This window comes from Rhipicephalus sanguineus, chromosome 11 (assembly GCF_013339695.2).
Source record: "Rhipicephalus sanguineus isolate Rsan-2018 chromosome 11, BIME_Rsan_1.4, whole genome shotgun sequence".
Lineage (NCBI taxonomy): Eukaryota > Metazoa > Arthropoda > Arachnida > Ixodida > Ixodidae > Rhipicephalus > Rhipicephalus sanguineus.
The window spans coordinates 39705439-39733039 of NC_051186.1; the positions used below are offsets into that span (position 1 = coordinate 39705439).

General features: G+C 47.7%; 2 protein-coding genes across 6 annotated transcripts in view; one reads left to right on the top strand and one right to left on the bottom strand.

The window, feature by feature from the left end:
* The window catches only part of LOC125760393 (XK-related protein 6-like), a 52816-nt gene extending 25703 nt beyond the window's left edge, over positions 1 to 27113 (top strand). For both annotated transcript variants that reach the window (XM_049420438.1, XM_049420439.1), the window contains 4 exons: positions 18477 to 18594; positions 19358 to 19511; positions 24627 to 24997; positions 26684 to 27113. In XM_049420438.1, the coding sequence (XP_049276395.1) occupies positions 18477 to 18594; positions 19358 to 19511; positions 24627 to 24997; positions 26684 to 26934 (894 nt within the window). In that variant the 3' untranslated portion in view covers positions 26935 to 27113. The remainder of the gene's footprint in view (positions 1 to 18476; positions 18595 to 19357; positions 19512 to 24626; positions 24998 to 26683) is intronic.
* The window catches only part of LOC119373358 (blastoderm-specific protein 25D), a 430103-nt gene that overhangs the window by 283304 nt on the left and 119198 nt on the right, over positions 1 to 27601 (bottom strand). The window lies entirely within an intron of this gene.

Genomic DNA, 27601 nt, shown 5'->3' on the forward strand with positions numbered 1-27601 from the left:
GTTATTTTATTAGCAGTATTTTTCGATCTGAAAAGCCCCTGAACTGTACGGAGATGTATACCAGCAACGCTGTGAAGCGATAGCGATGCCGATAGCCCTCCTCGCATTAGGCTCAAGGTTTTGCTTTCACAGCAGTGGGTGAAACTGTGGTTAACCACCTTCATATTGGCCACGGGGGTCGCAATTCGATGGAGACGAAATGCTAGGGGCCCAACTACTGTGCGACGTCAGTGCACGTTAAAAAACTCCAGGTGGTCGAAATTTCCGGAGCCCTCCACTGCCGCGTCCCTCATAATCATATCGTGGTTTTGGGACGTAAAACCCCGTACATTATTAAATGCACTGAGATGGATCTATATAAGAGCGGTACAGCCACCGCCACAACGCACATACGCGCAGAAATCGGCGCGGACGCTCACCTACGTCTACCAACGGAGCTTCTGCCGTGTCTTGAACCCCTATCGCTAAAGTCGACGCGACCATCACTGCGTCGGGTATACGTTCAGCATTTCGTTACAACTACCCTTATCCAGATCTTGAGTGTTGCACGAGACTCCAGACTGCCAGGATATGGAACCACGCACAGAAATAAAATGAAGTAGAAAAAACAAAAATCAGAGTAGAAAATACAACATGTAATAGAACTATCGACAAAAACGGGTAATTTTCAGTTCCTGAAATAAAAAAACGATGAATTCACTTGACACGGATAACGAACCGGGGAAAGCGCCCGCGGAGCGCCGAGATATGTGTAATTCGCGGACAGCGCGAAGCAAAACACACACACGCACACACACACGCACGCACACACACACACACACACACACACACACACACACACACACACACACACACACACACAAAGACCAAACGGACGATAACACGGCCAGGGATATATAAGAGCAAGACGGCTTGATTATCGCGATCAGAAAGCGAGAAATGGAACTTGGATATAAGGGAGTAAGGATGTGAGACAAAAAGACGAGATCCGCCCATTGCGAAATCGGCCGCACAGACACCGCACAAAAGACCGCGCGGCCCCACTACGCGCTGCTAAATCACGGTACCCATCCATAACGCGTCATCAAAGGTCCCTAATTAGGGAAGAATAAGGAAAAGAAAGATGGGAGCGGCGGCGATCCGAAAATTATACCTCTTTTTACCCCTCGACGCTGTTTTCAGAGAGCTCAGACTTCTCCTTTTCCCCCATCTCCCTATTCTTTTCATTTCCAGTCGCTGATTGCGATACCATTGGTGCTGCTGCTGCATGGTTGTTCGGGAATTCGTTCCAGCTTCCCGATGACCGGTCGGTCGTCCGGCCCTGGGTTGTTTGAGTTCCCTCCCGCGTTTTCTTTTTCCACTTCGAACATCCTTACACACTCGAATTCCTTTCTTCCCCGTTTTTCTCTCGTTTCTATCCTCTATCGGTTTCCTTTCTTATCGCGCCAGTTATTTTCACGTCTTCCGGATATCTCGCGGCGCGTTCGCCGAGAACAAAGGGAGGCCCCTCGGGGAGGAGGGATATTCCTTTTGTTTTTCGGGATCCCCGTCCCCTCAAAACTGCAGCGTTATCCCGAACAACGCGCAAGAAGCGAATCGCCGGACCACGCGCAATGTGTGTAGTTTGGCGCTATGCACGCATTAGTCGAGCACTACGGAAAAAATCTATCTATCTATCTATCTATCTATCTATCTATCTATCTATCTATCTATCTATCTATCTATCTATCTATCTATCTATCTATCTATCTATCTATCTATCTATCTATCTATCTATCTATCTATCTATCTATCTATCTATCTATCTATCTATCTATCTATCTATCTATCTATCTATCTATCTATCTATCTATCTATCTATCTATCTATCTATCTATCTATCTATCTATCTATCTATCTATCTATCTATCTATCTATCTATCTATCTATCTATCTATCTATCTATCTATCTATCTATCTATCTATCTATCTATCTATCTATCTATCTATCTATCTATCTATCTATCTATCTATCTATCTATCTATCTATCTATCTATCTATCTATCTATCTATCTATCTATCTATCTATCTATCTATCTATCTATCTATCTATCTATCTATCTATCTATCTATCTATCTATCTATCTATCTATCTATCTATCTATCTATCTATCTATCTATCTATCTATCTATCTATCTATCTATCTATCTATCTATCTATCTATCTATCTATCTATCTATCTATCTATCTATCTATCTATCTATCTATCTATCTATCTATCTATCTATCTATCTATCTATCTATCTATCTATCTATCTATCTATCTATCTGTCTGTCTGTCTGTCTGTCTGTCTGTCTGTCTGTCTGTCTGTCTGTCTGTCTGTCTGTCTGTCTGTCTGTCTGTCTGTCTGTCTGTCTGTCTGTCTGTCTGTCTGTATGTCTGTCTGTCGGTCCGTCCGTCCGTCCGTCCGTCCGTCCGTCCGTCCGTCCGTCCATCCGTCCATCCATCCATCCATCCATCCATCCATCCATCCATCCATCCTTCTGTCTGTCTGTCTGTCTGTCTGTCTGTCTGTCTGTCTGTCTGTCTGTCTGTCTGTCTATGCGGGATATAGCCTTGTCAAAACGTATACCGTCCTGGTATCCTCTACAGCCATTGTGCAATCTGCTCCCCATACCTTCCAGTAAGCCAATCCCGACGATGTAAAAGTCCCACTATCTCTTTTGCATTCGCCTAAGACGACTCGAAGACGAAAGCCATCTTAATTCTCCTTTTCGATTGTATTGATTCCCTCTGAAAACTTTCTGCGCCCAACGTGGTTCTGCACTGCCTCCGGGATCGGAGGCCTTGCAAGCTTTCTGCACTTCACGTGATCTAGCAGTGCCTCCAGAATCGGCCCACCTTTCACCAAGCGACGATTTCATGTATGGCGTGATCATGTGACGTCATAATGACTTAAACTTCGGCGATCTGTAACGTCACCACATGATTTTTTTTTGCATAGCTCGTGCTGACGCCTACGGTCACTTTTCGAGTCTGATGAGTAATCTAAGGCTTCCGCTTTAATAACATCAGCGGTATATAACCATCTCGAACCATCCTTATAAGAATAACTGTGCTAATCACCTTAACACCGCATCTGAAGAGAGAGAAAAAAACAAGCAACGCGAAATCACCGAAGGCGGCTTCATGAGCACATTTTCTTTCGCTGTTCGTGTTCCTCATTAAGGACCATAAGTGAAGCACTTCAAACAACGCCGAGGTTTCTGCTCATTCTCCTTAGTGCTATCCACGTGTCGATGAAGCATCACGAGAACAGCGAGATTCAGAACAAAAAAAAAGAAATCAAAACGAAAAAAAAAGGGAAAGCACGGAGAAAGCGCTCGCTAAAAATACCACAAAGACCTCGTTTGTTTATCGGCGGCCGCGAAATTCGCTTTCGAAAACGGACGGGTTTTTATTGGGAACGAATACGTTGTTTCGCGCTCACCCTCAAACTCCCATCCAGTCGTTCCTTTGTTTTTTTTTATTTGATCGAACCTAATCAGCGCGTAGCAGCCGAGTTTATCCAGAAAAACGCACCTGCATACCGGATCGTCACGATTTGCCTCAAATCGAAACAACCTTCCCTCACACATACAAACACTCAAAGGGAGAAGACGATTACCCAAAAACTCATTCTCCTTGTTTCGCGCTCAAACCCGGTCTTTCGTTCTTCCTTTCTTCTTCGGTTGTTTTCAACGCGCGTGCCTCGAATTCCGCGCCGGAATGCGCACCGCCTTCGAAATAAAATAAAATATCGCGGCAAAAAAACGCGCGCATTGAAAAGAGCTTCCAAAGGAAACACCCGTGCGAGCTCGTTTTCCCGAAGAGTTTTCCCTAATTACTCAAAAAGCACTCACTACATCCCTAATCACAATAGCACGTCAAATGCTTTCTCATATGAGAAGCACAACGAGACAAAACAAAAGAACAAAAGAAAACAGCTACATCACGCAGGTGTGTGTGTGTGTGTGTGTGTGTGTGTGTGTGTGTGTGTGTGTGTGTGTGTGTGTGTGTGTGTGTGTGTGTGGTGTGTGTGTGTGTGGTGTGTGTGGTGTGTGTGTGTGTGTGTGTGTGTGTGTGTGTGTGTGTGTGTGTGTGTGTGTGTGTGTGTGTGTGTGTGTGTGTGTGTGTGTGTGTGTGTGTGTGTGTGTGTGTGTGTGTGTGTGTGTGTGTAATCATGCTCAGATTCAATGCAAACGTTCGCGCTATGTTAAACTAAATACTCAAGACTCATGCAAGACGAATGAGAATTAAGAAGCCAGGATGAAGAAACAGAGCGGGTATCCTTTATTTCTTTTTCTTTTGCATAAGAGGAATCGTCGGGATGCCTTCGTTATCACCGAAGAAGAAAAGGACTTCACCGAGGAAAAAAAAGGCCGAGCATGTTCGGCATTAAGGGGAGCCCAACTGCCGTCTTTCGATTTCGCTTAATTCTCGTCTTCAAAACCGGCACCGTCCCGCGGTGACGGCGAGCGCGCAAAAAGCTTCGCTAAATGCGTGCAGTACTGCAGAAGTTGAGGATCCGGATTAGCTAAACGGAGCTTCCGATATATGAGAGTCCATGGGTTCAATTTAAGGAACACGTTCTTGAAACTTATGTACATTAATTATTCCGCATGCTATCTCATTCCATCAAAATTCTCCTTCAAGCAAGAGAAACTTTACGCGTAGTGTCATTGACGCACTATTAAAAACAGTTTGCACCATTTAAGAGAGTTTTTTTTTTTTGCCCCGCCGATATAAGCGTCCTATCGGTTGCTTGCGGTTCCCCCACCCACCCCACCTTTTTTTTTATTAACCTTAGCTCCCGAAAGAAAAACCGACGCATAAGAACATGTGTGCCACGTGACTTCCACTTAGTGAAAAGTTCTCGTAAAATATGTTGCACTAAATGGTACCTATATAAGAAACGCAAGACTACAAACTTTTATAACATGTTCGCTCGCCCATACGAAAGAATACAGGCTGTTTTCCATAACCATCTGAGTGAGCCTATATCTAATATAATAAAAATTGTTTGGGCATTACGTCCCAAAACCACGATTGTGAGAGACGCTGTAGTGGAAGGCTCCGGAAATCTCGACCACCTGGGCTTCTTTAACGTGCATCTAAATCTAACCACATTCGAATCCAGCCTTCTGCATCTATAGAAATGCGGCCGGTGCGGCCAGGATTCTATCCCGCGACCTTTGGGTCAGCAGTGAGCTTCTATCTAAACCCAAGAACTTTCATGGCAGGACGACATTTAGCGAGTTACTAACGGTGTCCAACAGAACAAAACCAGACGGTCATTTATATGCAATTATTGGCGCGAAAGATAACACCGAGGCTCCAAGTCAAGGTCCATCTATAGCGACTGCTGCTGATGATGATGATGATGATATCTGGTTTTTAATGGCGCAAGGGCCAACTGATGGCCAAAGACCATCTATAGCGGCCTGCATGTCACGACATCAGGAGAAAGAGAGCGGTCCTGTTATCAGCGGTCACTCCCGAAAGATCCCTAATCCTTCCCACACTTGCTTCCCCAAACCACGCCGCATTAGCATCGTCAACTCGGTACTTCGCTTCTAATAGGCCACACGTCCCCACCACAACAGTGCGTCGAGCGTTAACGAGCTGCCTCAAAGTCAGCGTCCGCGCGCAAATTGCCAGTCCTATCCACTTCTGCCTCCTTTGTTCCCCTACTCGATACCAACTTTCTAACAGCGTTGCGCCGTTATGCCTGCAGTGAGATCCCCCCCCTCCTCCCACGTAACCCCCACACACTCCCCCTTTATCCCTGTCGTGACCGACAGAGCTTACCAACTCCCGAAAACGTGGCTTCCTTTATGTATATACATTCACGTGTGCACCCTTGTCATAACCAGGAGTTTTCCCCGTGCCAAAAATGGCGACGCGTTCCCCAAACGGCCATCACGCGTAGCGATCAACCAGCTCCAGCAAGTGTCCGGCCACTAATTGGATCGTCCAATCAGCGTGAACACCCGCCTCTTTCTTACGAGAGTCCCTCCCCCTTCCCTCCTAACCACCTATCCTTCTCTCCCCAATCCACTCCCCCTTCTAGGGAGAGAGACAGAAAGGCAGGGCATGTCACAACTTCACACTGCGTCCGTCACACAAAAACCGGCGATTCCAGGTCATATACACATACTTCGCATCGCCTTTAGCCGCAGGAGAAGCTCACTATTCGACCCGACCGACGATCCCAAATCCTTCATTGATACCACCCTTCTTCCCGCTCACATCCTCGTGTCCCGGACAGAGACATATCCATTTATCCTTAATGTGCAATACGGCCCTCTCCTAACCCACAGCGGCCCCCAAGTGGACCGTCGGACACTGAACTAGGGAGACGTATGGCGCGACACACAGCTGAAGCCCATGTTTTTGTGTACATGCGCAACTCCAACAACCCCCCCCCCTTCTCCGACATAAACTTTGCGTGTCTTCTACGATGACCAGAGAGTTAGAAAACATCGACGCGGTCTACTAAGTTTACCCTCCGGAGGTCTTCCACACTCCTCCCACACTCCCCACGCGCCCCTCTCTCACACACATCTCCTTTCTCGTTCTTCATCCCTTGGCTTAGAGAAGGCAACAGTGCTAGCGCGCCACTCGCTACGCCAATAGCTTACCAGCGGCTCGCTCTATCCATGCTCTTACAAACCCGCCTTCCCCAAATCTCTCTCCTGCGAACATCCCTCCTTCCTCGTGTTCCCAGTTTATACCCATCGAACATCAAAACTTGCACGCCTATATCCATCTCCTTTCTCCGCACTCCACTGCAATCTTTATACCTCCTATCCTCACTCCCCATTCCCTCGATTACTCCCGATAAGCAGGAAACTTTTCGCTCCCTAACTTCCTACTATCCCCATACATTCATCCCCCTAGAGGCGTGGTACAGGAGGAAAGCTTTTCACTCCGTAACTCCCTACTATCCCCGCACCTACTACTTTCCTTCGGGCGGGAGAAAACTTTTCCCGGCATTCGCTATCCCCATTCTTTACTTCTCCGCTAGTCGCCGAAATGCCTCCATCACCTCCCCCTTTGCCGCATTGCACAACGCCACCACAACTTCTCTCCTACGCATTCTGTCTTCTCCCGAACATCCCAGGCAAGCCAAGGCAAGCCAACGGGGACAACAATAGGGAGCCGAAGATTCATCGACTAGAGGAGGAGGAAGGCGGGGTCCGATGGCTTCCACATCCCAACGCGAGACCGCCACTACACAACACACATCCGAACGACCGAACGACTCCCGCAAGAAACGCGGGAGGCGGGAGGGTGGGGGGGGGGGGCGGAGGACGAGGAGGGGGGGGCGCTGATGACGAAATAGAGGCGTGATTAATAACGCGTTAGCACCCCCGAACCACCGACGACGCAAGCATCGCCAGAACGTATGGCGAGACCAAGGCTAGCTAGCTAGCTAGCTAGCCGACGCGCGCTCCCGTACATCCCAACACGACATTAAAAAAAAGGGCGAGACAAACAAGGCGCACCCATACGTGCGAGTCGCGATGGTGGGAGAGATTTCCCCATCGCGCCTGCCTATTTCAGGGCGTACTACATAGCGCCCTCTGTGGGTCCAGACACGAAGACCATATATATACCGGACGACGCGCCCACGGCGATATACTGGCACGAGAAACGAACAAGGGTTGGGCCGTGAAGAAGGAACCATACCGTGCGGAATTTCGTAAGAACTTATTGTACTCGCTGATGACCTACACTCTGAAGAAAGGCGGGAAGGGACGGGGGGATCCAAAATGGAGTCGCGATATCGTGAATCTCCTTTTCTGACCCCCATTATTCGTTAAAGGAGGAGGGTTACCACATCACGCAAAAAAAAACGGGTCATTTAGAAGGAGTCAGCCAGAGTACGCCGCCATTGTATTCTCGCCGTGCCGATTCCATTTGAGGAAAACTTCGGTTTTGGGAAAACCGAACACTGACTCATATATGTGACAAGCACAGACAATTTGAAGGCAGTAATTAATGACCACCTTTATTCTTCTTTCGTAAGAGTGTAAGAACACGGAGCACCATCCACAAAGCAACATTGTATACATCTGCCCTAGCACCTCGGAAGGACTACGTCATATGGTTTCGTAACAACTCGGTCACGACTTCAGTAGACTTCCCGATGCTCTCTTCGCGAAGCTCTTTATATTACCGGGTACGTGAGAATTGGAATGAGATATCAAAATGGCCGCTGTTCGGTTAACTGTCTATTTTGTCGTCTACGGTGACTATTAGAACACAGCCAAGCTTGCTGCTAATACAGCGGAAAGCCATCATTGGTCATTATTACAGCCGGCGCAAGCCAATTCTAGCTAACATTGGCCAGCGTTGCATGGCTATGCACGAGTAATTAGGGAAGCTGAATTCGCTCAGAAATCACGCCGACAATCTCGACATCACGCCCCGTTACAGAAAGTGGGTAAAAGTTCGGGGCCCACCAATAACATCGCCTTAAAACATAACAGTGCCAAGGCACAGCAACAATATCAAGAAAAAAAGAACAATGTTTGGTGCGGTGTCTTATTCGAGACTGACGTAGAGGTGTCGAGCAAGACTCCCCAAGACGTATTCGCTCAGCAAAGGGCCGCAAGAAAAATAAGAACCAAATTACAATATGCCAGAGCCAAGTGATTCCACAAAAAGGCACTTTCATTAACGGTAATGCTCGCCCCATCTTTCTTTGACAGTCCGTACAAAAGGGGCCTTACGAGTGAAGTGCCCAGTTAGACAATGAAGGTAATCATCTAGCGAAGCACCTTCGAAACGGAGTCCGCGGGGCGAACGAGAACCGATAGCAACCTTGGGGTGGGCGGTGGGGGTGGGGGGTGTCAGCGCCAGCTGCAGCTTTACGTAATTCGGGATGAAAAAGGCGCCTCAATCCCCAGCAGCTATTCTTCCTTATTATAGTGCTTTAGCAATGGCGGTTTACCGTACATTAAGTACGGAAATAGGGTACCGTCGTGGTCGGCACGTAGCTCTTTTTATAAAACTTTTTAGCCCTGCCAGTTGCTCCTTGCGGACGTTAACGTAATGAGATGATCAGTGTGGTTTTGAGAGATCTAGCAGGCTGAAGAAGCTACGTTGCGACCACGACGGTATCGTATTTCCGTACTTATACCCTACGGTTATGTACGGAAATTCGAACATATACGGATTAATGAAATACACATACAAGTAAGCCAAGGAAAGCATGGGGGACCTTATTTGTGGCTTCTTAACTGTGGTGTAATGATTCTCACTTAAATTGAAAGAAATTAAAATGGGCGATAAATCACCCTTACCGTTGGTGGGATCCGAACCCACAACGGTCGAATTACGCGTCCAATGTTCCACCATTTGAGCTACGACGGAGGGTGCTACCTCGTCCACTTTTTTGTAAAGTATTTGTGCTTGCTTAATACCTGGGAGTGATAGCCAGCGCCACTTGTAGCCCAGGCGGCGTGTGCGGAACACTGCTTTTTTTCTTCTTTTTGCCAGAGGGCGTCACGGGTCACGTGATCTTCGCACGAGGTGGCGGATGGCCAATAAACCCACGCATGCTCGCCCTTTGTGCGAAGATCACGTGCCCCGTGAAGCCCTCTGGCAAAAAAAAAAAAGCAGTGTTCCGCACACGCCGCCTGGGCTACGAGTGGCGCTGGATAACTCTTCCAGGTCTTCGAGTAACACGCTATCAAACACACGCACACACGCTTCATTAAGGTCTTGTCTAATAAAAGAAAACGAGCCCTTAAAACTCCCCTTCTTTCAATCGTTGATTCATAGCGAGGGCCTCGTTCCGGCAGACTTGATGCCTTGCGGTAGTATGCGAGGGCTTATTGGTCAGCTGCCAGCCCGTAAGAAGATCACGTGCTACGTGACGCCACCTGGCAGAAAAATTGGGGGACGCTTAAGCTTCGCCTTTAAGAGTTGAACGCGATAGCAATATCCTGCCCCTAGTGCGCACTTCGAACACTACGAGTGTTTAACAGAATGCGCGCAATAAGGTGTGTACCTTATGTGATGGGTAGCATGCTTTAAACCAGGAGCAATTATGCGCGAGACCCTTTTTCGAAGCTGCGATGCACCCACTACGTGGTCTTAAGGGAATACTCGCAGTAATGTGTGCCTTTTGTAATGGGCGGCTGTCTTTAAAACACCAAGTCGTTATGATATTGACGTGTTGTGACGCCCGATGGCAATGTACGCTTGTACCACGCAATATTACTGCCATGTTACATCTCGTACTGTGACACCTGTAGACAGGACGCGTATTTTTGGGAAGCATGAAAGTTACTTTCAGTGCTGCTCCAAGCAGAGGCGTGGCTGTGTGGTAGAACACCTGCTTGCCACGCAGACGGCCTGGGTTCGATTCTCACTCGGACACAACATTTTTATTACTTATTTTATTTGCAGCTTTTTCGATTTTTCAGTCACGGACAAGATGATGATTTTTCGCTCACAACCAACGGCGCCGACGCCGACGGCGGAATTTCTGCGATACGAGCTCTTTAACGCTATCGCGTTAAAAGTGTGTTCCACACTCGTCGCCATGGCTACGAGCGGCGCTCACTAACACTCTCTGGATTACAAGCACAGAAATAGCCGACAAAAGTGGGCGGGAGGGCGACCACAGCCGTAGCTCAACTGGTCGAGCACAGGCCGCGTTATCCGCAGGTTGCAGGTACGATCCCTGCCGGCGGGAAGTTGTCTTTTCGTCCACCTTAATGCCTTCACCTCTATGTCGTAATTACTACAATACTGTTAAAGGACTACAGATAACGTCCCCTCTATCTTCCTTGGCTACATTGTCTGTTGGTTTTCATTAAGAGTGTGTCTAACACACACACACCACACACACACACACACACACACAGAGCAGCCTACTAAATAAATAGCAGGTGATGTCATGCGCCCGGCTGTGTTCTATGTATAACTGCGAGCGCATAAGAAACCCTAAAAAGAAAAACACCCTTTATTTTTCGATCTTGCCGAATGAGCAGCAGCTCGAGGCTCACGTGCGGCATTCTTCACTGCTCTACCCGGAAGCATAAGCGGTGAATCAATCTGGGAAAACGATCAATCATCACAACAGCACCTCCCTGAATAGTCTATATATATATATATACGAAAGACAGAGAGCCCTTCATCCCCCTGGAAAAAAATTGAGTGCTATATAGGCAAGGGAGAGGAGGACCGTTGAAATGACGAATATTTCGCGCCTGCCCTCATAGAACTTGAAATCGATTACCGGACAGGCCAAACACAAAAGCGTGAAAAAAAAGGGGGGGGGAGACGGAGCCCGTTTCAAATATGGCCCTCCCATAGATCAACCTTGATGGCTATGACCTATCCCCACGTTCCCTTCCCTTATCCCTATTTAGTACATTTCCTTCCCCACGTCCCCTATATTAGGGAAAGGCCTGTTCCTAACATAAGAAAGAAATGAAAAAGTAAACACGGCCATAAGCAGTTCGTAATATAAAACAAAATAATAAACAAAGCCACGAGCAGCGACGTTTCAGATGATGGGCTTCCTTCTCTTTTTTTGTTCTTACTTGCCCACGCCAATCTTGAGAGGTCATGCCGGAAAGCTGAGGCCGTTAAAGTAAGAGCTCGTTACGGCGAGATTGATTTCCACGGTCGTTCTCGTCCTCAACCTCACCCCTCACCACTCTTCCTCGGTTTTATGCCTCCTTGATCACTTTCATTTTCTCTCTCTTTTTTTCTTTTGAAAAGCTCACAAACTCTACGCCGGTTTAGAGATCTCAGCGCGTACAGTCCTCAGAAATTTGAAAGCTGAACGAATCTTGGACAGACGCACGCGTATACTGAATTGCGCAACGATATGCTGTAATATACCAGCGTCGAACACCTCATGCATTACAATTCGCGTTGCATTGAACCCTCTCTCTATGTTTACACTTAATCTATCCACACTCTGCCTATCCATCCATATCTCGCGCGTATTCATCATCAGTTTAGTGTGTGTGTGTGCGTGTGTGCGTGTGTGCGTGTGTGCGTGCGTGCGTGCGTGCGTGTGTGTGTGCGTGTGCGTGTGCGTGTGCGTGTGTGTGTGTGTGTGTGTGTGTGTGTGTGTGTGTGTGTGTGTGTGTGTGTGTGTGTGTGTGTGTGTGTGTGTTGTGTGTGTTGGCTCTCCTTGATTCCAAATGTGACGATGCTGCCTTAGCAGCATTGAAGCAGGAAAGAAGTGTACCACTTCGTGCGAGCCCCCGAAACCGTATTTACCCCACAGCGCTGCCGCTTCAAGGAACACTGAAGGGAAACAATGATTTAGTATTCGTTGATAAATTGTACTTTGGGGACTCTAACGTCTTTAACTTCACGATTATAAGTTCATTGATGAAGGACAAAATTAGGGTCAAAGTCTCATTTTTGTAAATTTCGCGCCGGAATCTTCGTGCGTGACGACACGCATTTCAAAGTGGGTTTTTTTTTTCGTATTTTGGCGACACTGGCTCAATGAAATTTCCTCAAACTTGGTATGTTAAGGCCCCCCTCAGAGGAAGATATGCTTCATTTTTGCCGATTAGAAACTACGCATGGCCTAATAGACGCCGTCAAACCCTATGACGCCACGGCGTTTGTTGGTGCGAGAACTTCAACCACATTTTCTTTTCGCGCGTTTTCTCGCTTACCAAGCGTCTTCTAGCGGTAATAGTGGTGTTTTCGGCACTACGAAATTGTAATTTACTAATACGGGAGGAGTCGTTTTTCTTTTTAGTGTCGCTTTAACGCTGACTAATTTTCGCTAGTGTTGCCTTATATTAAGAAAGTTGAAGGCAACAGAAAGGTAACTAAAGTAAGAGCTAATGAATATTTCTCTTTCGCATTTACCACCGTTAAATCGCCGGTGAATTTCGTTTATCGTTGTTCCTTCGCTTCTTTGCCGATTCGCCGACACTGCATGCACCAGCTGCGCAAACGTATTACGTAGAACTGCGATACAGAGCACGGGAAATGAGGCGCCGTTTTTCGTTCGCCGCTGCTCGCGGCATCCTCTGCGCGCGTTGCGAGTTTATATACGTTGCCACTTTATATATTACCCATACGCCAAAACACCGAGACTTCCTTGATGCCAGCAGGTTGTGTTCAGCCCAGGCTGCAGCTGTTGCTGCTGCTGGTGATGACGGTGAGAGAAAGTGAGAAAGAAAAAAAGTGAGAGAGAGAGAGAGAAAGAAAGAGAAAGGGGGAGGAGGAAGGGAGGAGGGGGGCGGCGAAATGAAGCTCTTTCTCTCTTTGGCGCTTGACACCCTCTAGCTTATTTTTTTGTTTCGTTTTTCCTTCGCAGCATGTGTTACGTTCTTTTATCCCTTCCCCGCACTCTGTGTTGTCTTTCCTAGCGTCTCGTTTTCTGGTCGATGGCTGCCCAAGCTGGCGCACGCGCGCGGTATCGATGACTTCGACGGTGCCTCGACGGTGTGGCGCCACCTATACGTGCATATATATATATATATATATATATATATATATATATATATATATATATATATATATATATATATATATATATAGGTACATACACTGGTTTAACACTGAGCGTGCGCCTAGATGTTTAGACTATTTCACGGATGGGTTTCGGCGCCGCCATATTGGGCAGTAGCATTGCCGTTTTGTATCTTTAACGACTAAACGAACACTGCTATACGATACAGACGAACACGCACGAAAAACAGCTGCGTTAGTGCAGTCGACGTATCATGACCTTATTAACTCACGACGAGATATACAAAAAAATAAGAGGACATTCGTTTAACAGCCCAAGGTGGCGGCGCCCATGTGTCGCATGTAAAACTGTCTACAGACTGAAATCTAGCTGCGCGATTGGATGGGCATTGGATGCCGGTAGTTCTCTGACCGTGTCGTACCCATCGCGTGCTTTATATGTTGGTTATCGATGCCAAGCATTTTCTATGGAGAGTAAAGTGAAGCTTCAGAAGCAGAGTATGGGTCTGCGTAAAAAGCGCAAAAAAATAAACATTTCCCGAACAGAAATTTTAGAAAAATGAAGTAAATACTCTACATACGTAAACTAGGAGATATAAGCTGTCATATAATGCTGTACAATCAAGACGAGAATTGGCGCACCTTGCACTAGTGGTGGAAGGCTTGAGCAAGCAGCGTAGCTGGGCGGCTCTCCCTGTTTCCCTTTATTTCCCTTTCTTTCTCTTCCTCTTTCTGTCTGGTTTTTTTTTTCCTATCTCTTGTCGGTCTCTATTTCTTTCTTTCTCTATATAAGATACTTCTATCTTTTTCTCTATCTTCCCTTTCTCTCTCTCTCGTGTTCTCTTTCTCACGTGTTCGGAGAGCGAAGAAGAGGACGAGGAGAGCCCGCTCCAGAATGATGATGATAGTATTCGCGAACGCGGACCGGGGGCTTGCCGAGCTTAAACAGTCCCGCCGTTAAATATCCTTGAACAGGGGGCGTCACCGGAGTTAACGTTTCAACGGGTAGCCTTGTCTTCGAGGCAGCAAATGCCTAACCTAGCGTGTGTACGTGTACGCTTCGTACACTCTCCCCCAGCCACGAGTTTAGAAGAGGAGAAGGCAAGTGCGTGCAAGCGTACAAATACACCCGCTAATGCAAGCCATAGAGTTTCCTATAAATACACTAGAGGGAACTCTCGCGCTAGTGTCTATGAGAGCTACAACGCATCATGGGCGTAGCCAAGGGGGGGGGGGGGGTGGTGGGTTCAACCCCCCCCCCCCCGAAATTTTTCAATTTTGCTTGCGTAGATATAGACGCGCACATACAAATGCACGCACGAACATACATATAGTATGGTTGAACCGCCCCCCCCCCCCCCCGAAGAAAATTTCTGGCTACGCCCCTGCAACGCATGGTGCTTCAGCAAGCATGGGAATGATGGGTAGTACACGGATTTGTCGAGGCTTCGTTCTTCCGGCTCCGTTTGGCTGCGCGTCGCCTGCATCCGCTTTGTCGCAAAACAAAGTTCAGCAAAAGTCAGCCGCTACACTTCACTACTTCATCCCTTTTAGGCTCACCAATTCAAATCTGGTCACGAAGTTCACAACGATCCATTCTTTTATCCAAAAGAAAACCAAAACACAACAATAAACAAAGCCACAAGTGCGTTCGAGGCCCGCAAGCACGAAGACTAGGCAAATCCGTGTACTACCCATCATTCCCATGGTGGCTGAACGATCGCAGCGCCAGAGTTCCCTCTATATAGTTAACTTTAGGACACTCTATGATGCAAGCAGCTGCTGCATCTAAGAACACAAACGCATGTCGCATTATCTGTGATGTACATTTCCATAATAAATGAAATTACCACCAACACCCGGTAGCTGCCGAACCAGCCACGTAGAACGTGTTTTGAGCGCGCGTCTCACGTAGGATCCCGTCATTTCATTAATCCTCCTTTCCCTCGGCTCTTCACCTCCTTCTCAACCACCGACACGCGCGCCACGTGAAATCGTTTTTTTTCCCGCGAAAAGGTTGCAAGACCAGCGCATGCAAACTAAGTAACGCGCCCACGCACGTACTTACTTGCGCGCTTCTTAATGAGAAACGCGATTCCATAGCGCCTTCTTTCCATATACCACGTACACGAGCCTCCCGCCGGGACGAACGTTCTTACGTAAAGCGTCTTCTAATTGGCTCCTATACCATCCCTACGCAAGCACACACTTGTGCGTTTGACAAAGAACTGCAGTGTGCTAGGTATTAGTGACGTCACGGGGTTCACCGCAGGAGGCCGGAAATTGACCTTCGTCTCTCTAGGCGAGGTGCACGATAATGGAAACGCGGGTCCCTTAATGAAAGTCGGGGTGAGTGAGGGCGGGTGGGATTAAAAGGTCGAGATGCGGACTGGGTTTGCGACACGAGGCGTTGTGTCACCTTGCGGCTAGCGCAATATATCTCACTCGCTGCCGCTGTTGCCGCTACTGAAGCGTCAAACGCTTGCGCCAGCGCTGACCGTCGAGGTGACCGCGCGTCTTGAGATTGCGTTGTCGCCAATAAGGCCGAAGGAGCGGCCGTGTGGTCGCCACGTGTGAGGTGTTCAACGGACGATGAGATAGGGCTGAATGTTCAGGTGGAGAGAGAGAGAGATAGTGAGATAACAAGATGTAGAAGAAAGATAAAGGGATCATACATATATAGATAGCGGCAAGGCGATAGACGTAAATAACGAGCTGCATAAATAGGGATAGTTATAGAGCGGTACAGACGGATAAAGAGAGACCTAGATACTTATCTCTCCATATGTCACAGATAAAGATCTGAGAAGCGATAACGCGAAAAAAAATGAGTGTGTTTTGATATAAGACGCAGGGGGAGAGAGAGGGCGACAGATACATTGAGAAAATTATAGGACATGTAGAAAAAGATCTATATAGACAAAGATGGAGCGATAGACGGAAAATTTATGAATTTAGATGTATTTGATTTGGTTGGATTAAATTTGCGATTAGATTGGACTTGCAATTAGATTAAATTGGATTTTATTGGATCGGGTTGTTTTAGACTGGATGGATGGATAGATGGGCGAATTGACACAGGAAAAGCGACGCAATAAAATAATTGTGCCAGCCAACCAATACACATGGAGGCACCGACCAACGATCACTCGCGCAAAAGCACACACACACGCTCAGACACACAAATATACAGATTCGCAAAACAGAGAGAGAGAGAGGTCGCGCCGTATAGAGCTAAGAGCTAAGTTACGACCACAGGCCGCGGCCTGCCGTATATGCGGACTTCGCAGCGGGCACTATATCCTGTAAACGCGAGTTATGAATAAGCCAAGAGGCAAGCCAACACGAGCCTAAAGGTCCGTAGCCATAAAGAAAAGAGGGAGAGAGGCGTAAGACGAAGATGAGAGTGAGGGCGGTCGTAATACAGAGGCGTCGAAGGAGGAGGAGGGAAGTGTATATGGTCCACGGCCGTATATATATAAACGTTCGCTCGCCCGGCCCAAATGACTCGTTGCCTTGGCAACGTGGCTCGCTAAATCAGTTTTTCTCGGCAGCTGCGGCACATTGGGGGAGGAGACGACTTTTCGATGCAGCGCGTTATACGCGCTTATATACGAGATACGGCTTGAGAGGGGGCGCTGAACGCTGGTCTAGATTGATAGGCGGCCATTTAAACGCGCGCTTGCGCAGTGAAGGCGGCAATTGAAGAGAAAAATTGTATTATTTTATACGCTTTTCTTTTTTTGTCCTCGAATATCCACCTATACGTGCAACTGAGCCGTTTTCGACGACAGCTGTAGAGAGGGGAGATCTAGGAATCAATCGATCAATATTTATCATCATTCTGCCGACATGTAGAAAAAGAAAGAGTAGACTGAACAGAAATCAGTTTTTCACGACAGCTGGACTATAACTTTACAGCCCCGTAATAAATTCCCGAGCGTTAACGTGGCACTTCGTCCAAAAACGGGAGCGGCAACACTTTCAGAAAACAGCATGTCACGATAAAGCATACAAACTATAAATAAAAAAGCTTATGGGTAAATACAGTGTTACAAGGATCTTGAGTTGGAGCGTGACAATCTGTACAACACTGTATAAAGTTTAAGCCGGTTATAGTAATTTTTTTTTTCTTTAAAGCTTCTCTACTGGTGTCAAAAAAAAAAACGGCGCTAAGGGGAAGAAAGTGAGGGGGGGGGGGTGCTTTGGCACAGGCTGCGATCTAGACTACCTTACGGAACGACATCGGTGCCGCCATAAAAGGTCTCTTAACTTTGCCGCTTTGTGTCTTTAACTAAACAAACAGCGCTATACATTAGACGCATACGCATGAAAACGGTTGGATTGGTGCATTCGTCGTTTCATGACCTTATTAATTGGCGATTGTGGCGGTGGTGTCATTGCTATTGTTGTTGTTTCTTTTATTCTGTTGTTTCTGTGATGATCGATTATTACGAATGTGATTGATTAAGATGACGAGAGAGAGAAACAACCTCGACAAACACAAGGCTCCTTGATTACTGTGGTTGGATTTACGCTGTCACACAGCACGTGGTTTTAGGCCTCTATACAGCCATAATACATCCTGTCATCGTAATCATTGGTCATCGCTAACACCACATAGAAAGACATGGCGCTCTTTGCGCCACAAAAACCCACTAATCATCATCATAGTGGGTGGAGCCCATCGTCCAGGGCCCCACTCGCAAACTGCAGCTCACCGGCCTGGTCAAGGGTCTCCAATTGGCTTCCCAAATCCAGTTCGGAGAGGTGTGTGTGTGTGGAGATGTGCGCCTCCCACGAGCAATTTCATGACGACGAAATGCTTAGAACTATACGCGCACGCTCGTTTCGTGCAAGCACAGATCCGACTTGTACGGTCCCTAATACGGTGCAGCATATGTCGACACCGGACACTTGTTACGCTTGTCCAGCTGGTCAAGAAGAGAACAATAATGCGAAAACTCCTCCTCGTGCAGGTACATCGACCTCCTGGTCTACGGTCTCAAGAGCCGCTCGAGAGACAAGCGCAGCCGCCAGCGGCAGCAGCAGTGGCACCTGACGCCCGTGCGCCTCGAACAGCCACGCTCGCAGCAGGTGCGCCCACCCCTTCTCTTTCCTCGCCAATCAATCAATCAATCGATCAATCAATCAATCAGTCTTATTGCGTATTGTAAATGTAATGAACGGTTATTACTATGCAGCTAGGCCCAAAGAACCCTTTCAAGGGTTGTGGCCTTGAAATTTGTCCAGCGTGCGGTGTCATAACTCGTATGGGCGAGAAAATGAGAACAGAGAGAGAGAGAGAAAGAAATACTGAAAGACAGAGAAATAAATAGAGATGGATTGAAAGCAACAGGGACAAAAAAGAGATAGAAAAAATAGAGATGAAGACAGAAAGAGAAAGAAAGGGATAAAGAGAGAGAAACAAAGAAATAGAGAGATAGGGGAGAAATAAAAAAGAAAGAGCGAGAAAGAAAAAGAAAGAAACGTACACACCCAATGGAACCCGATCAATACCTAGCCAATACTCGTGATTTACGATGTGATCACGTGAACACTTCGTGCATCGGCGTGTAAATGCACTTGTGCCTAGTCAAGCCAGGACCAGCCAAGTGCCGACCAGCTCTGCTCTGCCCCAGCCTCGCGCCACACAGTGCAAGCTGCGCAATTTTCTTTTATTTTTTTTACTTATATGAGACAAATAAGGCGTTTTTCATAATGAGCAAGCACAACTATTTATTTTATGGCCTGCGCCAGCATTTTCCCTGCCCTTCTCGGACGTTGTCAGGCACGATGGCACTTTCACGTGACTTTCATTATACAACTGACACGAGTAATGACATAACAATGCACGCAGGTGGACTACTACCTGCTGATGATCCACGAGGACCGGGACACGGCCCTGCTGGCGCTGCTCGAGAGCTTCATGCAGTCGGCGCCGCAACTCGTGCTACAGCTGTACATCCTGTGCGACCGGTACGGACTGCGCATGCACGCAGACACGTTCACGGGTAAGCGTTTATATACAGTTGTGCGCACCGTTGGCCGAGGGTTCGAACCCCACCGTTCCGATCCGCATAGGCTTGCACAGGGTTCTCTATAAGTGGAGGGTGGTAGGGGGGGGGGGAGTAGTGGTGAGTCAGCGGCCCCACCCCCGCCCACCCCTCCTAATGGAGAACCTAGCTCACGCCTATGTGTACAGAGCATGCGCGAAAGACACGCCACCTACATGCATTTGAACAGTATTTCGATGGAATCGCAGTGGAAGCCCAAAAGCTTCCATCCGTCGCGCTGGATTTCTCCGTGCTGCAGAAAAAAAAAGGGGGGTGGGGGGGAGGGGGGGTTTCGAAACAGCACATTTCGAGGGCGAGCAATTAAGACACGCACACAGGGAAGTTCGCTCAGAAGCAGCAGCGGCGGACAAAGTAGTCAGAGCAGAGTGCTACTAGACTTTATTAACGGCCGGTCATCAAAAACAAAATTTTTAAACAAGATTTCGAAAAAAGAAACGAAGAAATACAGCTCCCAGACCGCGTGAGAGTTCGCCAGACCTCGTTAAAACGTAGTCCCGTTTACAAAGTGTCCGTGCCGCTGAATTCAGACTCGTGTATAAGCTTCGGCTTCTTGCGTACGCTATATACTATGGACGCGTTAGAGAACGTTGCCATGGTGTATGCACGAACGCTGTGCATATATTGGCAAGACAACGGAAAAGAAATTAAGAGGGAAAGCTAAACGAGTTTATAATTAACCCCTGGAGAGACGAAAAAGGGAAAGAAAAGCCAAGGCGAGACGGTTCGAAGCTCCCAGATGTCGTACAGTGGGGGAGTGGTGCGTACTTTAAGAAGCGCAATTCTTTTTTTAATTACAAAGGGAGAGAGACAGCGGGTGGAAAAGAAAGAAAGAAAGAAAGAAAGAAAGAAAGAAAGAAAGAAAGAAAGAAAGAAAGAAAGAAAGAAAGAAAGAAAGAAAGAAAGAAAGAAAGAAAGAAAGAAAGAAAGAAAGAAAGAAAGAAAGAAAGAAAGAAAGAAAGAAAGAAAGAAAGAAAGAAAGAAAGAAAGAAAGAAAGAAAGAAAGAAAGAAAGAAAGAAAGAAAGAAAGAAAGAAAGAAAGAAAGAAAGAAAGAAAGAAAGATGTATACATCAAGGAGTGCTTAATGTATCGATCGCTGTATAGACGGGAAAATAACAAATCGAAACAAAGGTAAATCTTCAAAGCACACAAAAGAAAGGTGGAAAGGGGGGGGAGGAATATTGTAGCGAGCGAAGATGTATACACGGCAGCAATCAGGGCAAAACTTAATGTAGGTGGTCTTGCTTTTAGAATTAAACGCGAAGCGTCCGCCAGAGCTGAAGGCGAGGCACGAGAAATATGCGATTAAGGAAGGAAAGAAGACACGGTTTATAGGATGGTCTAAGATTTAAAAAATAAAAATAGAAAAGAATGAGTAACGGGGGGAGGTCACGAAGGCGAGATAGAGGCAAGTTTTGAAGGAGTAAAAGCATGCGCTGCTGTACAGGATTGTGGAGCGCGGCGTGACGTCGAACGGAGCTCTTAAGTCGTTAGTTAATCACGTCCTAATGAGGCACGGCGTGGCACGATAAAAGAGAGAGGGAGAGAGAAAGGAACGTCTGAAAAGAAGAGCGAGAAGCGAAGGACGCGAGAGGTTGTTGAGGACTAAAAAAAAATATTAATTAACAATGGAGCGGCGCGTCGAGAGAAAAAGCACGCACAAATACCTTACCAAAATGTGGACGGGAAAGCGCCCTCTGCCGTAGCTCAAGTGTTAGAGCATGGGACGCCTAATTCGAAGGTTGTCGGTTCGGATCCCACAGGCGGAAAGGGTCGACTTTTTTCGTCCACATTAATTCCTTTCAATTCAAGTGAGAATCCTTACACTACAGTTAAGAAACCACAAATAATGTCCCCTATGTTTTCCTTGGCCTAATTTTCTGTTGGTTTCATTAATTGTGTGTAATGCAAAGAAACGATCCCATCGGTCAATTCCCCTTCTTTCCTATCGTTCCAGTGTTATTCTCTAATCATACGTGTTTAGAATACTCCCCATGCATATATATGGGCTCCGTGTACCCGAATACGAACTAGGCATTGGTCTAAATCGCGCTATTGTCTTTCTCCAACTGTCGGTGGACAGACACGCGACAATTATAAGCGTGCACACAGGGGGTGGTGGGGCTGAGTGGGGGCGACCTTTCCCCCCACGGACACACAGACGTCTTTGTGCCCGTGTGTCTTCCTGTCGTCTGTGTCCACTAGCGCTACCCTTGTAAGGCTCGTCTTCTTTACACGTCAAAAGTTTGCGAAATTTAGTACCTTACTATAGAATGAATCAACCATAGACTGCATCAAGGCATTTTTGTCGAGAAATTGGAGATCACGTATTCTCAAACATACGCGCGTTTCGAAACACCCGAAGCCGCCATTAGGCTTAGCGTTCCGGACACTCCCTTTTTCTTTCCAGTCGCTCTTAGATAAAGGGAGTAAAAAAAAGAGTAAAGATCGGGGGGAGGGAGGAGTCAGAGAGGCGCGAAACTTAGAAACGGCACGGATCGCGTAATAATCACTCCCTCGGCGCTCCCCCGAACAGGTACGATAAAAGAAAAGGTGCAATGACGCGTCAGCGAACTGGGCGAGAAAGAAATGAGACATGAAAAAAATAATAATTTCCTTACCAAATAAAAATAAATAGGAGCGAGAATTTCTGCACGGTTTCCCGCTTATAACCACTTCGAGTGAGCAGTCGTTATCTGAAGTCTCGAGAGAAGTCGAAGTCGCGGGAGAAGCCAAGTGAAAAGCAAAAAAAGAAAGAAAAAAGACGAGACAAATCAATCCGCAGCCATACATAGAAAGGCGAACGAAAGAAGGAGCCAGAAGCCAAGTGAAAATTAAAAGAAAAACAAGGCGAGTCAAGTCAATCCACAGCCATAGAAGAGCAAGCTAACGGAACCAAAAAAAGAAAAAAAAAACACTGGAGCTAGTCGAAGACCTCACGAAAGAATTTTCTTTTTCTCCCTTACCTTTCTTACGTGGAGCCGGGCAGCAGCACTCTATCGCTGTCATTAGTTTGGCGACCGTATTCAACCTGTTCTGGCCTCTCCTCCATTTATTAAGATTAATTGCGCGATCGAATGGGCGCTAGTCAAGGAGAGCTGCGCGCAAGAGTGAAACGAGGAGGAGGAGGAGAGACCTTTCGCTCAGGCTTAACTGTAACGACGGGCGCTCGGATGAAGCTTGCAACAAAAGAAAACCGAAACGTTATTCCCTCTTTCTTCTCCTTCTTCTATAAGGAAGAAAGGCTGTATAGCGTACCCGCCAATGGAGCCATAGACGCCGAGTACAAGGGCATCAGCGCCGAAGCATCGAACAAGACTGGGCAGCAGCCGCCTATATATATAAACGACGTCGCGCCGAAGGCAGCGAAGGCTTTATAAAAGCCTATTCAATGACGCCGTTCGGCTTGAAAGAGCGGCGGACGAAGGCTTGAATAACGGAGTCGCTGATGGCGCCAAGCCGTTTCCCGTTCTGCTTGCTACCAGGGATAAACTAGAAAGGGACGCTGGGAAGGGAGGGAGGGGGGAGTGACGTCGAGCGACGCGCGAGGCGCCGAACAAAAGGGGCCGAAGGAAACAGGAGCCGATGAAAAGGCTTAAGAAAGCTGGGTGAAAAGGGGGAGGGGGTGAACAATGCCGGTACACCGTTAATGAACCGTCCGGTGCTGCTGGTGTGACGGTGGAAATTACCTGACCTTCAAGGCCCGTTGCGCGGAAAGGTAAAAGAGGGCATACGAAAGGTTGCTAACACTGGATGTTTTCGTAAATAGAATACGGGACAAATGATGCATGAGCGGACCGTGAGTGGGTGTGGATGATGGTGATGGCAATGACGACGATGGTGATGATCATTAGAAGTAGTAGTAGTAGTAGTAGTAGTAGTAGTAGTAGTAGTAGTAGTAGTAGTAGTAGTAGTAGTAGTAGTAGTAGTAGTAGTAGTAGTAGTAGTAGTAGTAGGAGGAGGAGGAGGAGGAGGAGGAGATTCAAATTCAGATTCTTCATTTTTCCAAACAGATTTGGAATGGCTTTCAGGGCAAAAAGCTGCGGTCTTCGGCTTGACAGAGGCCCGGATGATTATATTTAAATAACTTTAATATGTTATTACGTTTGAATGATATTTAAATGAAGATGACTATCTCTAAATGGCATCCCACTTGAAGCGGGGAGGGTGGTCAAAGTTAATCCGAACTAGCACACTGCTAACGCACGCCTCATAATCAGATTCGACGATCTTGGCAAATAAAGTATGCCCTCGCAACCAACTGTCATTTCCCTAGCGTTGGCTAATGTTGACTCTAATGTCGGCTACTGACCGCTAGTGTCGCCTCTGGCTGGCTAAATGTACATCGGGCAGGAAAGAGCGAAATAAAAAGCGAAATGTTTTATGACAATTGAATTCAAGGGGAAGTTCTCTGCACTGAGGACAAATCAGAATGCCGGGGAACGCGAAGCTACAGAAAGAATTTTTCTCATGAGGACGAATCGTGCTTAATATAAAGGGACCAGAAACCGTGGAGTGTACACTAACTGAATGTCAAGGTATCAAGCCAATAGCCAAGGAAGGAGTAAGTATGCCCGAGATGTTGAGATTCAAGGACAGTTTTAGGAACATAAGTGAATCTACCGTAGAGACAAGTAAGAGAAGGCTGGAATATTGGTGGATTAGAACTATGGGGCAGGGGGGGGGGGGGGTTGAAAACTCGTTAGCAGCATAAGCAGCAGAGGCTAAGAAGCCTAATAAAGGGCTAGGCGGCACTTACCACCACCCCGTTTCACAGGGGATGGCTCCTAACATCCATCCATGTTGGTTACTACTGGTTAACCTTGGCTTCCGTAACAGCGTTGCGTACGGAAGAACGCCACGTGTTCGCATAGCGCGCATGAGCAGAAGTTCCGCGCACGCGCTCTGTGTGAAACGTAACGTTCTTACGTATACGCTGCCCTAAAACTCGCTAATGGCTAAACGATCATAAGTTTCGGCTATAACGCTGGCTATCCGTCGCTACAACAGCGACACCTTCATGTCTCGATTCACACGTGACCCGATTCTCGCAGTGGCCGCCCAGCTGGGCTCGGTGGGCTCGTCCCTGTTCGAGCTGTGCTGGTCGCTGGCCAGCTACCACCGGGCACTGCGTCGCTCGGTGCCGGACAAGCACAACATGAGCCGCACCGGATCGGCGCTGCAGTTCCTCTGGCGCCTGGGCACCGTGGCGTCGCGCGCCGGCGCGCTGGCCCTGTTCGCGTCGCAGTACAAGTACTGGCTGCTGCCGGCCTGCATCGGCCACTGGGGCGTGATGACGGTGTGGGTGATGCACCAGGGCACGCGCTTCTGCGACAGCGACGCCGGCCGCCCCAGGCCGTGCCGCGAGTACCTGTTCAACATGCTCATCGGCGCTATCTACCTCTTCTGCTTCCTCAACGTCAAGGTAGGGCAGCGGAAACTCGAACTTGTCGATCTTTGTATTGCGACGGGAGCTTCTTTTTCGATTTTTATGTGATCAACGCGTTACACGTGTAACCCCTACCTTGTGCAAGCCGCGCCGGAGTGTCTGATAACATTCCCGATTATTGTAGATTGTTCTGATAACCTCGAGCGCGCAACGCGAACAGTACAGCTTATTCTGGAACTAACGCGACCACCAAGGATAAGGCTAGAACCTTCGATGTCACACGTATAAATGCCGATGCGCCTTACTGCTGATCACATTAGCGACGACCGACGCTGTGATAGCCGCTGTCAGTGTACAGCGTGCATACTTGCACTTTGACTTTTCGTTTCCTGGGCACAAGTTCGCCCAATAAAGCGTTTAGTCTTTAATAGCCCGAATGCAGTCTCCTTCACCGTCACGACGACGTGACAGTATAGAGCTTTTCAACGGAGAGGGGGAGCGCCTCCTTTGTGGGCTGTTGCACGGGAGTACAAAGGTGACGTCGCTGCCTCGGCAGTGCATCTTTTGGGGCCACACATATTTACTACAGCCCAGAGGGGACTATGGCGGCACCCAAGAAGCCTACGTTTAAAAGGTGTATACAACCTGAAGGTTGAGGTAGGACCATCTTCGACGAGCATGCTCTCGCGACGCGCATCAACGGGCTCTTTTTTTTTTTTCTGTTTAATAACATGAGCACCCTTCTCGATTGGCTTTTCCGCAATAAGACTACTTGTGAGGAGAAGCTAGCTTTACAAACACTGCCTGCAAAGCTGACTTCTCTGTAACAAGACTACTCGTGCGGAGAAGCAAGCTTTCTGAATGTCCTTTTTTTATTATTATTACTTTCCATCTGATTGACTGGTGGACTGATTACCGCGCCAGTTGCTCCTATGGCTCCGAAACTGTTCAAGTCGCCGGACGAGTTCTACTCAATTTGGCAGACGCAGAATGTACAAATGCCTCCAAATCCTGGTCTAATGTCTGGGCATCCTGTCCTCGCTTCATATTCTATTTTGTCACTTGTTGAGCGTACTTACATTTAATGGGGCAGTAACACGTGTCAGTATTCTTTACTGTGCCTCAGAGCGGCTGTAGCTTCGTTTAACGTACTACAAATAGGAGTAGGAAAACGTGATGCCGTACATGAGTAGGCATCATTCACCCCCTCCTCTTTTACTTCATCCATTACTCCATTCTTTACCTCTCCCAGTCCTACTGCTGACCGCCGTTCAGGCGTCAAAAGATGACGCTCGAAAGTCGCGACACAGCACTTGTCCTGTGGTTTTTGTGTCTTCAGTCCCGTCCCTCGTGCTGTTATATTTTGCAATGCGGTGACCGCAAATAATATATAATTGTTGGGGTTTAACATCCCAACACCTCGATATGATTATGAGTGACGCCGTAGGGAGAGAACTCGGGAAGTTTCGACCACCTGAGGTTCTTTAACGTGTACCTAAATCTAAGTATACACGGGTTTCTAGCATTCCGCCTCCATCGAAATGCGGCCGCCGCGGCCGGGATTCCATCCCGCGACCTTCGGGTCAGCAGTCGGGCACCATAACCACTAAACCACAGCGGCGGTTAGTACTACTGCTACAGCTACTACCACTTAATCAGACCTTTTACTCGAGTATACGCCCTATAAACCTTCTTTTTCTCTCTCCTCTTCCCTTCTCGCAGGACGAGCCAACGCGGTACAAGTACAGCGCCTACTACGTCATCGCCTTTCTGGAGAACACCGCCCTCATCGTGCTGTGGTACTTCCGCGCCGACCCGGTGCTCTGGTACCGGCTGCCGCTGCTCGTCGGCGTCATCGGCAGCTTCGCCGTCGGCATTCTCTTCATGCTCATCTACTACCGATTCTTTCACCCCAACGGACGGCTGCCGCTGTACAACCCCATCGCCCGATGCTGCTGATAACCAACACCTAAAAGGAGTAAAACTGTAGAATCACTCCGAATCTGCACCAAGGTCAACAGAAAATGAACGCGTAACTTGAGAGCAAGTACACTCTCTCCTTACTCCTCTTCGTTTACAAAGTGACGTCGCGAATGACAAGCCAGAGGGAGTCATCGTGAAACACTCCTCCATCCGAGAAGGAGTAAAGTACAGAGTAACTCCGAACCTGCACCGAGATCAGAAAAGATGAAGGTGTAACTTAAGAGAAAGTATACTCTTCTTACTCCCCTTCGTTTACAAAGACGCCGTCATTGACAAGCCAGAGGAGTGAGCCATCGTGAAAGACGTTCGGCTAGCTCCACCTTCGAAGATCGCACAGTGCTTCTCTGAACTACGTCTCGCTCTTTTTCGCGCGGTTTCGTGGATTGGCGAGTCACGTCGGGTCACGTGGTTTGTTCTAAAGTACGCAACTGCCAAGTGGAAGCGTTACAGCGAGCGCAGCTAACTAAGCATGTCTCTCGCAGGAAGGGACTTTTTTACGACCTGGATTTGTTGAGAAGTAGTTAGCGCACATGTCAATACCTGATATTGAGAGCAACGCACGGACTGGATAAGAGCGGGACAATGCAGAAAGAGTCTTCGATTAAGGCAAACCTGTGAAACGTCGTTCCAGCCTGCGCGTCGGTGACTTCGTCGTCG